This window comes from Astatotilapia calliptera, chromosome 5 (assembly GCF_964374335.1).
Source record: "Astatotilapia calliptera chromosome 5, fAstCal68.1, whole genome shotgun sequence".
Taxonomy (NCBI): Eukaryota; Metazoa; Chordata; class Actinopteri; order Cichliformes; family Cichlidae; genus Astatotilapia; species Astatotilapia calliptera.
The window spans coordinates 34532361-34546300 of NC_137426.1; the positions used below are offsets into that span (position 1 = coordinate 34532361).

The 13940-nt window shown below is 42.9% G+C and overlaps 1 protein-coding gene across 1 annotated transcript; it reads right to left on the reverse strand.

Annotated features, from left to right (window-relative positions):
- Nucleotides 1-7519: 7519 nt before the first annotated feature.
- Nucleotides 7520-13940, reverse strand: LOC113023003 (uncharacterized). Its single transcript, XM_026169024.2, has 3 exons — nt 13712-13940; nt 10018-11194; nt 7520-7838 (listed from the first exon to the last, which is right to left on the reverse strand). The coding sequence occupies exons 1-3, from the start codon at nt 13848-13850 to the stop codon at nt 7670-7672; spliced, it is 1485 nt and encodes a 494-aa protein (XP_026024809.2). The 5' UTR covers nt 13851-13940; the 3' UTR covers nt 7520-7669.

A 13940-nucleotide genomic window follows, 5' to 3' on the forward strand; every position in this document is an offset into this window, starting at 1 on the left:
TTTTATTATTAAATATATTTTTGTCACTAGAGGGCAGTGGAAAAGGCAAAGGTCTACAGTTGTGGTAAATGGTCTTGTGCTTTTCTAACCCCAACTGAACACTCAGAACTTTTTGCTACAAGCTTCATTCACCCAATCACACACCTTCGTGCTTTTAAGCACTTTGATCTAATTCAGTTTAATTTATATATTTACAAATTACAAGAACAGTTACCTCAAGGTGCTTTATATTGTAAGGTAAAAACCCTGCAATAATACCCCAATAATCAGATGACCCCTATGAGAATTCACCTGGCGACAGTGGGAAGGAAAATCTCCCTTTTAACAGGAAGAAACCTCTGGCAGAACCAGGCTCAGGACAAAAGACATACTGTTCACACAAACAGTCACATTTCAATGAATACATGGGAGAAGGGGGGGGCACTTATGGTTCAGAATCTTGTCCAAAGATACTTTGAAATGTAGACTTGGGGAGCCAGGGATTGAACCACCGAACTTGGCAGACAACCCGCTCTACCACCTGAGCCACAGTCAGGTGGTCTGTCATCTCTGTTTATCTCACTGTAATAAAAGTAATTGCACACCACTGTGTTGGAATAGTCCAATCACAAGCCCCTAGATGGGGTGCTGGTGAGTATTTGTATATGTTCAGAGCAGCTGCCTGCTGCTAAAAGTAAGTAGATATGAGCTGTTAGAGAATCAAAACAGCAATGCTGAAAAGCAGGCTGTAAAATAAAAAACAATGTGCTTAAAGACACTAAAACAAGCTGCAGAGCTCAAGGGATACAATGATGAGAAATGTGTCACTGTAAAGAACATTTCATCACCCAAACTGGGAGGCTATAGGGTTTTTGCAGAAACATGACCGCTTACCACGTGACAAGGGTTCCCGTTTTAGCCGGGGCTATTGTGCTTGTGTCCAGTCACAGCCATCAGTGATGGCCCATCATGCACACCAGATGTGAGGATGTGCACCAGATGTGTGATTCATAAAAATAAGGTGCCGTTTGGTCCATTTTGGATGTGTAATAATCCTGAAATATGGTTTACTAAACATAGTAAACATATACTATCTTGGAGGAAGTACATTTTCTTGACAAGCATCTTGCTTGTTATTTGGAAAAACTCGGCAAGGCATATGGATAGCCATAATTTTCCATCAGTGTGTTCTGCTGTTAGCTCCTGTTCACCGGTATTCACGGCTGTTACTGAAACTTTTTTTGAAATGGATTTGACGTTGGCAGACTCGTACTTAGCAAATAAACTCTTGTGATGTGAAAGTGAAATCAAACTGTTAATCAGAGGGAAATTAAGTTTTAGGATGCTAGAGGCTAATGTTAGCTTGCATGACTAGCTTGCATGGTTAGCTTGTTACGTTGTCGCTTAGCCATCTCTTGTTACCTGTCCAGAGACGGGAGGGTCACATCTGCTGACAATAACTCATTGCAGTAATATCAAGATTAAATAATTATGTTCATATGAGACTTCTTATGTTAGAACCCTAACGTTAGTTTAGGAGGAAGAGGATGAAATGGAGATGAGAAGGCGAGAATTGTGCTGGAGGAGGCAGACGAAGAAGAAATAATGAAAATATCAACATAAAAATTTTAAATGGTACATATTGTTTGAAACAGATACTGGTTATTTAAAAAATTCAACTAACCCATAATTGTTATACTGTTATACTATTTATCTGATGCCTTTATTCATTAATTTTTTTTCTCGTATTCTTCTATCTAAAAAACATGATTAGAAAAAGATTTTCCCTCTGTCCTTGATTGTCCTTGATGATTACTGCACCTAACCCCGCAGCATGTAGGCGTTGTGAGGGAAAAGTAGTGATAATTTCTACGTAAACAACGGATTAGTGATGATTACGTCCAACATGGCAGACAGGTCTTGAGTGACGTGCGCATGACGTCCTCTGTATGTAACGCCTCTGTATGATTTCAGAATCTGCAAAACGTATTATTAATATCACAGTTGAAATTATCCTTATTATCTAGGTTTGATTAGTTAGCTGCATATTGTTTGTAGTATTCAGATCACTGACTTTCACTTGTGTTGTCTATTTTTCACACATCCTCTTAAATTACACAGTTGTTAAACACTAATCTTTCCTTAAGCTGTGTTTTTATCCCAGCATGGATTCTATTTAGTTTCCACCTAGGCTGGGTGATGAATGAAAGAAGGTAAGAAGGAATAAAAGGAGTAGTCTTCAACAAAGTTTCTTGTTAACAGTCACAAAGAATTGCTGCAGGCATCTATTGAGATAAACAGAAAGCCTTCTTCTGTGTTCTTCAGCTTCATGTTCTGGTCCCATTTACTGATCATAATAAATCTATAGCTTTTTAAAGGCCAAACTGTTCTGTTTTAAAGAGCAGCGCAGCGCTTTGTCCTACAGTAACCTCTGGTCATGACTGTTGTCGACTACTCTTATTACATTACAGCTTGTGGGCACATTTCATTTCTAACAGGAAACTCCCTCCTTGCTTCTCTCCTCCTCTTCAGCCCTACGTTCTTGCCAGATGCCTGCCTACAGTTTAGGAATCAAAACAGGACTCAGACGATCAGCATTTTTATGACTGCGTATTCAGGCCACATTAGCAAAAGTGTCCAAGAGCAGAGCAGGAAAGGAGGAAACTGTTTTTTTGCTTTGAAGCTGGTCCCAGTTCCTTCCAGGTGTTCCCCTCCCATTCCCCATGCAGTCAAGCACAGCTAGAAAACACTGACAGCCAAAACATGATATGTGTAGAGAGCTGTAGCTTCCTCTTAGCTTTGTAGATTACCGAAGTGAGAGGTGGTGCAGCATGCAGCAGGATTCAGAGTACTGGAAAGTAATTACAGGATTGAAACCTGCCTGCTGCTTTTTTTTTAAAACCAGATTTACTGTGCTGTAATCCCTGCTGTCATTTAGCACTGCAGGAAATTCAGATTGGTGTCACTTCTATGAGACAATCTCTGGTATTATCAGAGAGCAGGTGACTACAGAGAAATGAAAGGAGAGAAGCTGGTAAATTTGCCTGCCAGTACCGCAAAACTGTCGATATTTGAAGATTCATGTTTCTTTCTTCCAAGATTTGTTGGGGAATGTTGTGCATCTGTTACTATCCTTTTTCAATCACTGTTTCTGCATGTGTATTTTTATATCGATGCTAATGTTTCCTTGGACTTGACAATTTTTTGCTGTGTTTCTTGTTGTTTCTTTTGATGTGAATCAATGAATGTTAGACGAGTCAAATGGAGTCTACTCATAACAGACCTTTGCATGGACACCGGACACAAAGGGAAATTAGCATTCAATTTGACATGTGATTCTGGCCAAATGGTGAATTAAAGTCAAACTTGTTTCCTATTTACTTATTTGTCTTCAACAAGAACATAAAAAGTCTCATTTAGTGCCAGTAAATAGATATATCAGACTATTCATGTAAGCTGGGACCCAAAAACAAAAACCCCAAGAAGACAGCTCCAAATAGCCCCTTAGCTTTTTTAAGATACCTTTGTTTCCCACAGTGCATTCGAAACTATCACTAAGAACAGTACTCAAGATTTCTGGTTTCTGTACTGTACACTGTACACAGATATTTCACACTATAAGCTTGTTATAAAAAGACTGAGTGTGAATAAAAATACTTTCACACCATTTCTATACTTGTTATTTTCTCACATGCTGGTACATTGTCACTGTAAACCTCGTAGCAAATGTTGATCTACAGTTGTGGTCAAAAGTTTACATACACTTGTAAAGAATATAATATAATGGCTCTACCGAGTGTCCCGTTATTTCTAAAACTCTGATTTTTCTCTGATAGAGTGATTGGAACAGATACTTCTTTGTCACAGAAAACATTCATGAAGTTTGGTTCTTTTATGACTTTATTATGGGTTAACAGAAAAAAGTGATCACATCTGCTGGGTCAAAAATATACATACAGCAGTGCTAATATTTGGTTACATGTCCCTTAGCCATTTTCACTTCAATTAGGCGCTTTTGGTAGCCATCCACAAGCTTCTGATTGAATCTTTGACCACTCCTCTTCACAGAATTGGTGCAGTTCAGTTAAATTTGATAGCTTTCTGACATGGACTTGAAAACATGTGGACAATGCTGAAGAACAGCATTGTCCACATGTTTTCAATGGGGTTTAAGTCAGGACTTTGGGAAGGCCATTCTAAAACCCTTATTCTAGCCTGATTTAGCCATTCCTTTACCACTTTTGATGTGTGTTTGGGATCATTGTCCTGTTGGAACACCCAACTGTGCCCAAGACCCAACCTTCGTGCTGATGATTTTAGGTTATGTTGAAGAATGTGAAGGTAATCCTCCTTCTTCATTGTCCCATTTACTCTCTGTAAATCACCAGTTCCATTGGCAGCAAAACAGCCCCACAGCATAATACTCCCACCACCATGCTTGATTGTAGGCATGGTGTTCTTGGGGTCAAAGGCCTCACCTTTTCTCCTCCAAACATATCGCTGGGCATTGTGGCCAAAAAGCTCGATTTTTGTTTCGTCTGACCACAGAACTTTTCTCCAGAAGGTCTTATCTTTGTCCATGTGATCAGCAGCAAACTTCAGTCGAACCTTAAGGTGCTGCTTTTGGAGCTAGGGCTTCCTTCTTGCACGGCAGCCTCTCAGTCCATGGAGATGCAAAACACGTATGACTGTGGACAATGACACCTGTGTTCCAGCAGCTTCTAATTCTTGGCAGATCTGCTTTTTGGTGATTCTTGGTTGACTCTTCATCCTCCTGACCAATTTTCTCTCAGCAGCAGGTGATAGCTTGTTTTCTTCCTGATCTTGGCAGTGACGAAACAGTGCCATGCACTTTATACTTACAAACAATTGTTTGCACTATTGCTCTTGGGACATGCAGCTGCTTTGAAATGGCCCCAAGTGACTTTCCTGACTTGTTCAAGTTAATAATTTGCTTTTTCAGATCCATGCTGAGCTCCTTTGACTTTCCCATTGTAGCATTTGTGGGCGTTTGTATCCAATGAGCCCTATTTAACCTGTCTAAGAGAAGTCAGCAGCTGTAGTCACTCATAATCACTCACAAGAAGTTAAGAGGCCATGCTATGAAGCTCAGTTCACTGACAACTTTGTAAGTCACCAAAATTGCTAATTCATGTTGCTGTATGTATATTTTTGACCCAGTAAATGTGATCACTTTTTTCTGTTAACCCATAATAAAGTCATTAAAGAACCAAACTTCATGAATGTTTTTTGTGACAAAGAAGTATCTGTTCCAATCACTCTATCAGAGAAAAATCAGAGTTTTAGAAATAACGGGACACTCGGTAGAGCCATTATATTATATTCTTTACAAGTGTATGTAAACTTTTGACCACAACTGTATGTCTGCCTAACAAGCATTACTAGAATAACAACATAGCAAAAGGATTAGTGTTTTTCTTTTTTTTAATTTTATTTCTGCAAATAGGAAAATAGCATTTCTGGTATTCAAAAAAAACAAACAAACAAAAACAAAACAAAAAGAAAATATCGCCTGTGCTCAGGCATCACAGAGAGAGAGAGAATTGGATGATGATGATTAGGGAATACAGGTCTGGATGTAGGTCAGTAGAAGCAGCCTGGGGAGGCTCAGACACAAAGACAGCACTGGTTCAGACAGATAAACACGTCTGCCCGTCTGTTTCTACGCTACAGAGCATGGCTGCTTGGAAAGAATGAAACCTAGGGTTTCCAGAATGCTAAGAATCACAGATATAAGAACGATTGCTGTGTAAATAAGTGCTCTATTTTTGCGCTTATCCATAAGCACCAGTGTTGCTCCAGCTAAAGTTAAGACTGCCGGTAGTTATAAGTGCCTGTTCAACAGAGATAATCCAGCTATGTGAGGTGTTACGCTTGTAATTACAGCCTATTTTGTGAAGCACCGGTAGGTTAACAAGCACCACAATGTTGAGATCTAATAACACACGGTAATACCGACCGCCACGGGCAGTTGAACCTTCCTTACAAAAATTGCTTCACTATTTTTTTTTCGCATTTTGCTGTTCCAGTGCATTTTATGGAACTGCCATAAGAGCAGGAGTGTTTTCTGACTGTTTCTCACTTTTCACTAGCACAAGTGCACTTGAGACCAGCAGACTCAGCTTAATGGTTTATGTGAACGGGTAGAGCGGGACTCCAAATCCCAGAGCATAATCAGTCCGACATTCCACAGACTGATCGCGCTACAATCAAACTCACATAACAGACTGAAAACCTCTCCAGGAACACCACTGAATAGCTTAATGCGCTGATTGAAAATCCTTGGATTTCAAAACAAACAAACATCTATATAAAGGCTACAAGCTGTACACGTCATCTGTGTCCTTAATATTCAGTACACATTATATTGAATATGCTAATACAAATGATTGGATAGATGTTAGCTGCCTTTCCAGCTATTCATACTATTAGCTTTTCTTGCTGCTATAACCAAAAAAATAAACGTTTACAGTAAGTGCTACTGTAAATTTAAAAAAAGAGCAAAGTTTCACATCACTGTTGCACCTTATAGGCCCATAACTACTTTGTGTGTGTGTGTGTGTGTGTGTGTGTGTGTGTGTGTGTGTGTGTGTGTGTGTGTGTGTGTGTGTGTGCACGTGTATTTTTTTTAAGCCACATCAATGGGCTGCACAATGATTTCCAGAGAACAAAGAGCTTATAAACCGTATAAACGAAGGTGTCATTTTCATCCTCCCACAGAGGGCCAGAACAGGGATTTCAGGTTTGGCAACCCCGTGTTCAGAGTCACAGTTAAATAAGAGCAGTCATATGATAACAGCAGGCTCAACAGAGGTTTTGTGAAATGGACAAAGGCATCGATAAAGAGATTAGGACATACTGGGACTGAGAAAAGGCATACAGGTCCAAAGCATTTTGGATCACGACTGGATGAATGCGATCAAGGCCAGAGGTGTGGTCCAGAAAACAGTGAGTTTTGCTCAACTTGGCCAAATTATCAGGGACACCAGCAGTTCAATACGACTAAACTATCTCTGCTGTGAGGAGCCTCGGCATCCCTCTGAAAGTACTTTCAGAAGAATTCAGAAATTGGGAGCGGGTTTCCGAACTCTCGCGCGTATCGCGTTAACGATTAGAACACATAAGTGCAACAACGGAAGCTTCATCTGAACCATTTGAACCCTGAAGTTTACCTTTGAGGAAGCAAATCGATTGCAAAAGTAGAAAAAAAAAGATTCTATAATTACAGATGCTCCCATTACTGGTTAGCACTCTACTTCCCACAGCACCTGGCAGCTTGGTAACTGGAGCAGTGGGGCACGCAGTGGTTACAAGAGGATCCCTTATAAGAATGTCTGCTGCTCTGCATTCTGCCACGCATGAGTGCGCAAAGGCCAGGAAATCCACTTTGAGCTGACTTTTTCCTGAGGTGGCTGCTAGCTCGGTACAATATGAGCAGCTCACAAGGAGCACTGAAGGTAAAACAGAGGGGAGGAAGAGACGGGACAGAAACTTTGAAGTGAAACGGCAGCCAACTCCCGAGATTCTTCTGAAAGTCCAGCTCGTAAAGCACCAAAAGTCCTGAGGAGGCCCGGACCCTCACCGCGCTGCCCAAATCGAAGCTGGGCAAGGGAGGCACGGCAGGTGTGGGTGGGTGGATGCTGGGCAGGGGTCAGGTCAGCTGAGGGTATCACACGGTGGCTCTGATAATCCTGCTGGGCCTGGAGCTGCGGTGGACCTTTGTGTGTTTGGAGAGGTGGTCGCTGCGGGCAAACTTCTTCTCACACAGTGAGCACTCGTAAGGCTTGACGCCCGAGTGAGAGCGGCGGTGACGAGACAGTTCGTCGGAGCGGGAGAACCTGGAGACACAAGAACAGAGGGTCGGTGTTATCCACAGCTTGAAGGAGGTTTAGAGACACACCAGCTAACATATCCATTAATCGGGACATACCAAATCCCTTCCTCCCAATGATGGATAAGATTACACAAATTAATATTGGATTTATTATATGAATCAAATCCATTCTCATGTTTTGCAGTTAAAGATGAAATATTTGTAGAACTTCTGCCAGCAGATCTCCTGTGTGGGAGGTACAGTAAAGGTTCAGGAACTTCTGGGGCCGAGCGTGCTGATTGGTCAAATGTTTTTGTGCTTTTGTAAGTTTTTTAAAAAAAAAAAACCTGCAGGTCATGTTTAGCATTCACAGAATAAAAGTGGGAACTGTGGCATAAAGAGAAGGATTTATCTTGTAATTGCTCACAGTCTGTCATTTAGTCCTGTAACAGAGAGAGTAGAACAGCTAAGAAGTGACTATTATCTTCACTGAGCTTCAAACTTAGATAAGGAGTTAAAACAAGTCTCAGTCCCTTTGGAAGTCCCTGACATCAATCCTCAAAGCTAAAAGGCATTAAAAGTCTTTAATGACACAAACGTAATCACCGTTCCTTATTAAGACTGAATAAGCTGGCAATGGGTAACAGGAGACTGAGAGGCTGAAATCAATATTTAGCAGATAAAAATGAGAAAATGATCATATGAAACAGTTTCCGCACGCTCAGTTACAAATGATTCTTTATTAATATGAAGCACTCCAGTGTGTTAACAGCCCTGGAAAAATCAGATTTTTTTACCTCAACAATCATTTAAGGCACCACTTCAGCAGCTGAGGAAGGCCTTGTGCAGACACTGTAGCACAGGCTCAAACACCCCTCTCTCTTCATATCAGTGAGACCACCCGGGGAGACCAACGTTTCATGTTTAATAACTACCATCTCAGTCTCATCGGTGATCACCATCACATCTCAGCTCACCTCACAGGTACTTTTCAACCACCTTTGCCCCGCCCTAAAACACACAATATCATAATAATGTATGTATGATCCCTATCTTACAGTTAACTGAACGCCGAATGGTGACCTTACACCTGCGTTCACCATGCGCATGCTTGTTGACGTTTCATGCACATTTGGTACGTTCATCTATTTTGTTGATGTTCTATATTTGTTAACGGTTTTTATCTTCGACAAAATAAGCCAGTGTAAAACTGCTTAAAAGTGCAGCAGAGCAGGCGACATCAGCATGAAGATAAGATCCCGAAGGCTGGGTGAGCATAATCATATCATGAGACACTTTCTGAAGCAACCTGCTGGGTATTAAATCCTCAATATCTATTTGATTATTTATGTTATTCATATTATTTTGATGCATTCCAAATTTCAAATAGTTTCATTGTTCATAATAAATTTGTTATATTTTTACTAAACTACATGCAGGTCTTTGCTAGCCTTTTAGATTTTTTCGTCAAGACGTCAAGATGAACATAATATAAAGAATCTAACATCATGCTGTTTTGAAGAATACTTGAATCTCATAAACTCATGAGCTAAACATTTACTAAGGCCACAGATCAAGAGTCATTTTACTGTGGGCTTCGATATAATCGGACTTCATTTTGCAGCCAGAGGTGCTGCCCCCTACTGACTGTTAGAAGGAATGCAGGTTTTAGCCACCTCTATACTGGCTTCACTTCCCAGAACTGGAAGCTTCACACATCTTTTAAGTAAACTGTTTTTACATGAAGGTATTCATATAAAGTTATGCTAATTTATGTGCATAATATTGTCAATTGACAAAATAGCTTTGACATTTGACTGCTGATTACCATCAAACCTTTGGAGCCAAAGGGAAAAAAACACTAGACACAAAGCTTAATGGGCTGTTAACCAGGAAGATGCTTTGTTAAACTCGTAAAGTATAACCGAGATGGAAACTGAAATTCTTTGTTGCTATGAAAGTATTCTGTGAATGCATAACAAACCCTTGTGAATAAAGGAGCAGCTGAAATTGTTTATTCTTCTTCCGTTTCCTCATATTGTAATAAACGTACCGTGGCGTGTTTGTGCAAGGTCTGTTGCTCTAACTAGTCTTGCTGGATCAGGCCATCTGCTTAATCAGTGCCAACAATCAATCATGGGGAAAAACCCCTAAAACCTCATCTTAACTGTTAAACCTGCTACAGTCTGCATCATGTTCCATACCTCCACCCACACTCGGGCCAGCTACACGTGTAGGGTTTCTCTCCTGTGTGACGGCGGAAGTGAGCTTTCAGGTGGCTGCTTTTGGTGTACATCTTCCCACAGCCTGGGTGGGAGCACTTGTGGACCCTTTCAGTAGGTGGCACCCTCGTCATCCGAGGAGCCATTGCTTTTAGCACACCGCCTCCATGGCCCCCGACCCCAGTCAAGCCTGTGATCTCCAGAGTCCTCATAGTGATTGGCAGAGGGGCGATCTTTACATACTTCTGGTCAGTTGGCTTGTTATCACCACTGTTTAGTGATAACAGAGTGGTGTGGGTGGAGGGCACCTGGGGAGCCAGCAGGGTTACATTTTGTCCTGTAGCACCTTGAAGCCCCATGACCACATGGGTGAGCAAAATCCCACTTTGGGCCCCTGCAGGAGAGCCTGCTGGATTCTGGGCCTGGGCCAACGGAAGAGGCTGGAGTTGGAGCACCAAAGGAGCACCCAGGAGCACCGGTGGGGACAAGGTGGGTGGTGAGGGGTTAACTTGGGCACAAGAAGAAGGGTCAGCTGGAATGGGGCTATTTTTCCCGCCTTGAGTGGCATCTGAGCTAGACGTGCATTGGGAGGCATCAGTCTTTGGATCATTGATAGTCTCTGAGGAAGCAACCGGGAGAGCCGAGGCAGGTGGAGGGTCAGCGGAGCTGCATGGTTGAGGGGAGGCCTCCTCCTTTGGAACAACCATCCCATCTTTGACTATTTCCATCTTTTCCCTCAAAAACTCTTCGATGTCCTCCAAGGTTGGGGAAAACGGGGAACAGGGGTGGAACGAGAATTCAGGCAGCTTAGGCTCCTGACTGGCAGCTTCCCCTTCTCCCAATTCTCCCAAGAAAATATGGAGACGCTTTTCTCCATCCTCCTCCTCCTCCTCTTCTTCATCTTCCTCATCCTCTCCTGGGCTGGAGCTGTGCAGAACCTCCACTTCCCTGGCTTCTGGGCTGTTGCAGGAGGCCGAACTGCCCCCCTGGCTGCGGTCTCCGTCCCCGAGGTCAAGGGAGAAGAGGCTGCTGCTGTCCCTGAACAGGTCATTTTCCAAACTCAGCATTCTGCTGCTGAGAGACACCATTGATCCTGTCCGAACGCTGCAGATGTAGGGGATGTAGAGGAAACTCGATCCAGAAGAGGAGACACAAAGACCTGCAAAGGCAGCAGTGAGACCAGATTTTATTACCCAGCAGAAAGTAAAAAGGCAGGAGGGCCTGAGGACCTCAATGACTCGATTATTGACTTCAAAATAAATATAGTCGATGCATTTGGCAACAAAAAACATTTTTCTCCTTCAGTTTTTCTCCTTAATATTCAAGTCAAAGTTATATTGTAAACTCTGATTATGTCAGAGGGTTAAAACTAATACTGGAACACAGAAAAAGAAATGAGCAAATACTCTAATGATGCGCTGAATCACACACATATCTGTATAAACGTACCCGGTGGTCCAATATCGATAATATCTAGAAAAACATATGCAGGGTAGTTGGGGTAATGGCATCATTTAAAATTTCTCTTTTAATACTGGATGTCCATACATATAACAAGTTTTGGCAGATGAGTGCATGGCATCCTCTCAGTCACACTGTTGCAAAACTTTTCATGCATAGCAGCATATTAGGACCCCTGCGGACAGCTGGGTCTAAGCCCCCCCCGAACCAATACACTGTTGGAGTTTACCGATCTATCTTATTAGCAGTTTTTAGACATATAAGAGTCTTGAAAAATCTCTGTGGTGATATTTCATAACAAATGTCCTGGGGATGAGCTGAATGATTTGCTGCTGCACGCAAACAAGGTTAAACATGATTGGGTGCTCTCCCGCTGGTACATGCATACTTTCTGGGCAGTTTATTTCCTGCTTCTGTGAAGAGAAAAGTAAGAATGTATGAGCAGGAGTGTGAGAATTCCTTGGTGGTGCAATGCAGAGTCTACTCCCAGTTAGTGTAAGTCTCTGGTCCTCACTTGGATAAATAAATACTTTGAGCTCTAATATAACGTTAAACAAGTCAGGTACTAAACGTGGACTCTGACAAAGGGCCCGTGCAGCACGCTGCTACAGCATCAGGGCACAACAAATCTGACTGTCATTGTACTTCAGCAAGGTTACCACCTTTCAACTATCCACTCGAGTGAGAACGTGGGAACCCCAGGGGGTGAGGGGTGGGGGTGGGGGGTGTTAGTCATTTGGGTTGAGGCGGCCCTTTAAATAGAGGCGCTGCTGTACATTTACAGTATTACTAACTATCAATACCAAATTTTCAGACAGTTGATTGCTCATAAAAGCGTTTTATTTACTCAATGAATGCCACACACTGGAAATCCTGTTCCTGTGTGAGGATAACTCATCTAACCACAGCAGCTTATGATACAACTAAAACATTTTTATTGTCACCGGGCTATTTCCTGCCCAGTTATTTTAGTGACTAACAAACATGTCTGTTTATACTGCTTAGAATAATCCATGTAAGGCTACATGTTGCATTTTAGTTATATTTATTTGTTTACAAGCATGCCAATAATAAACCACAATAAACCTGTGGCTCCACTCTGTCGCCTTGGAGATGCACATGTCTGGAGATCCAACAGCTAGAAGCAAAAGGGCGGGCTACCAGGGGTGCCACCAATGGGGGTGCTGGGGGGGCACTGGCCACCCCCTCAAATTTTGCTGGTAGTGGCTTCCCATTACAAGACTGTCCTATGTTGGTAATTCTAATAAACGTGAGCACAAGAGAGAGGACGCCACCCTCTTATTTGATTTTCATATGTACCTATTTTCTAACTAGGCATAGAATTCTTCTCTTTTTTCCCCATATTTTTCAAGTAACCTATGTTTGACAACAGCATAATAAAATTGGAAATCATATTTTTGGTGTGCCACCCCAATATTTTTATGGCGACCCCTATGAAAGAATTCTGGCAGTGTGTCTGCTGTCAAACCAGGGTTCACATGGACTGAGGCCTCTTCTTTAACGCTACACCACAGGTGCCCTGTAACCACAGGCTGGCTTTTATTTTGTGTGCTTTTGCAGCTTTTATTTTTTAAAGTCATTTCCTAAGCTGCAGTGCATTTGACCTCTCACGTCCATCGCAGTGTTGGTGCTGAAACACAGAAAAAGCCTGATGTGAACGCTAAACAGTGTAAGAAACAGCAACCCTGTCTAGAGTTATGCAACAAGTGCTGGGACCCCAAAACGCATCGGGACTCAGATTTAATCCGATGGAGGGTCCCCGGGAGTGCGTTTACATCCCCTCACATGTCCGCAGCCCTTATGTTTAAAGCCAGCGTCCTGATCACAATAACCTCGTGTGCTTATGTAAAGGCTGTTTGTGGGTGCTGTCAGAGGGCACATGTGGCAGCAGGGCCTCGCTGCTCGCGCAGAGCACGGCCGCTTGCGCAGGGTAAACAAGGGCCGCACAGACGCGCCCACAAACACGCCAGAGAGCGCGAGCGTCGGATCACCGAGAGAGAAAAGATGGAAAATCCACGGCGCGACTGCCTGAGAAACGAGCGAGCGCTCCTCCGACAGCATGGCAGTACAACTGTGCCCACTCAGACATCCACGAGCCTCAAGTTCGCCTGGGTCATAAAAACTGCTCTATTTATACTCCTCGGTCTTTCCGGAGGAGTCGAGCGGCGCGATCCCGGCGGCTGCTTCGACCTACCGTGCTTCAGAGCGGGGAGAGTGTTCGCGGAGGTGGCGCAGTCCACGACTCTCCGTGTTTCGCCTTTATTTCTCGTCTCCGTCGTGTTATTGTCGTCGCGCACTCGCGTCCCGTCTTTGCCACGGGTCCATGTTGGCATTTCTTTTCCCAGCGTCACGTGACGGCATCGCTGCACAACTCGGAGGCACGGGTCCCTTTCCGCGCCTTTGATTGGACCAGCGCCGCGGAG

Excerpts from the sequence above, each read along its gene's own strand:
- LOC113023003 (XM_026169024.2), bottom strand. The coding sequence starts at position 13,850 with ATGCCAACATGGACCCGTGGCAAAGACGGGACGCGAGTGCGCGACGAC. Across the intron at positions 11,195-13,711 it reads TCTCCCCGCTCTGAAGCACG|GTCTTTGTGTCTCCTCTTCT; the intron begins GTAGGTCGAAGC and ends CTGCCTTTGCAG. Across the intron at positions 7,839-10,017 it reads TGGCCCGAGTGTGGGTGGAG|GTTCTCCCGCTCCGACGAAC; the intron begins GTATGGAACATG and ends TTGTGTCTCCAG.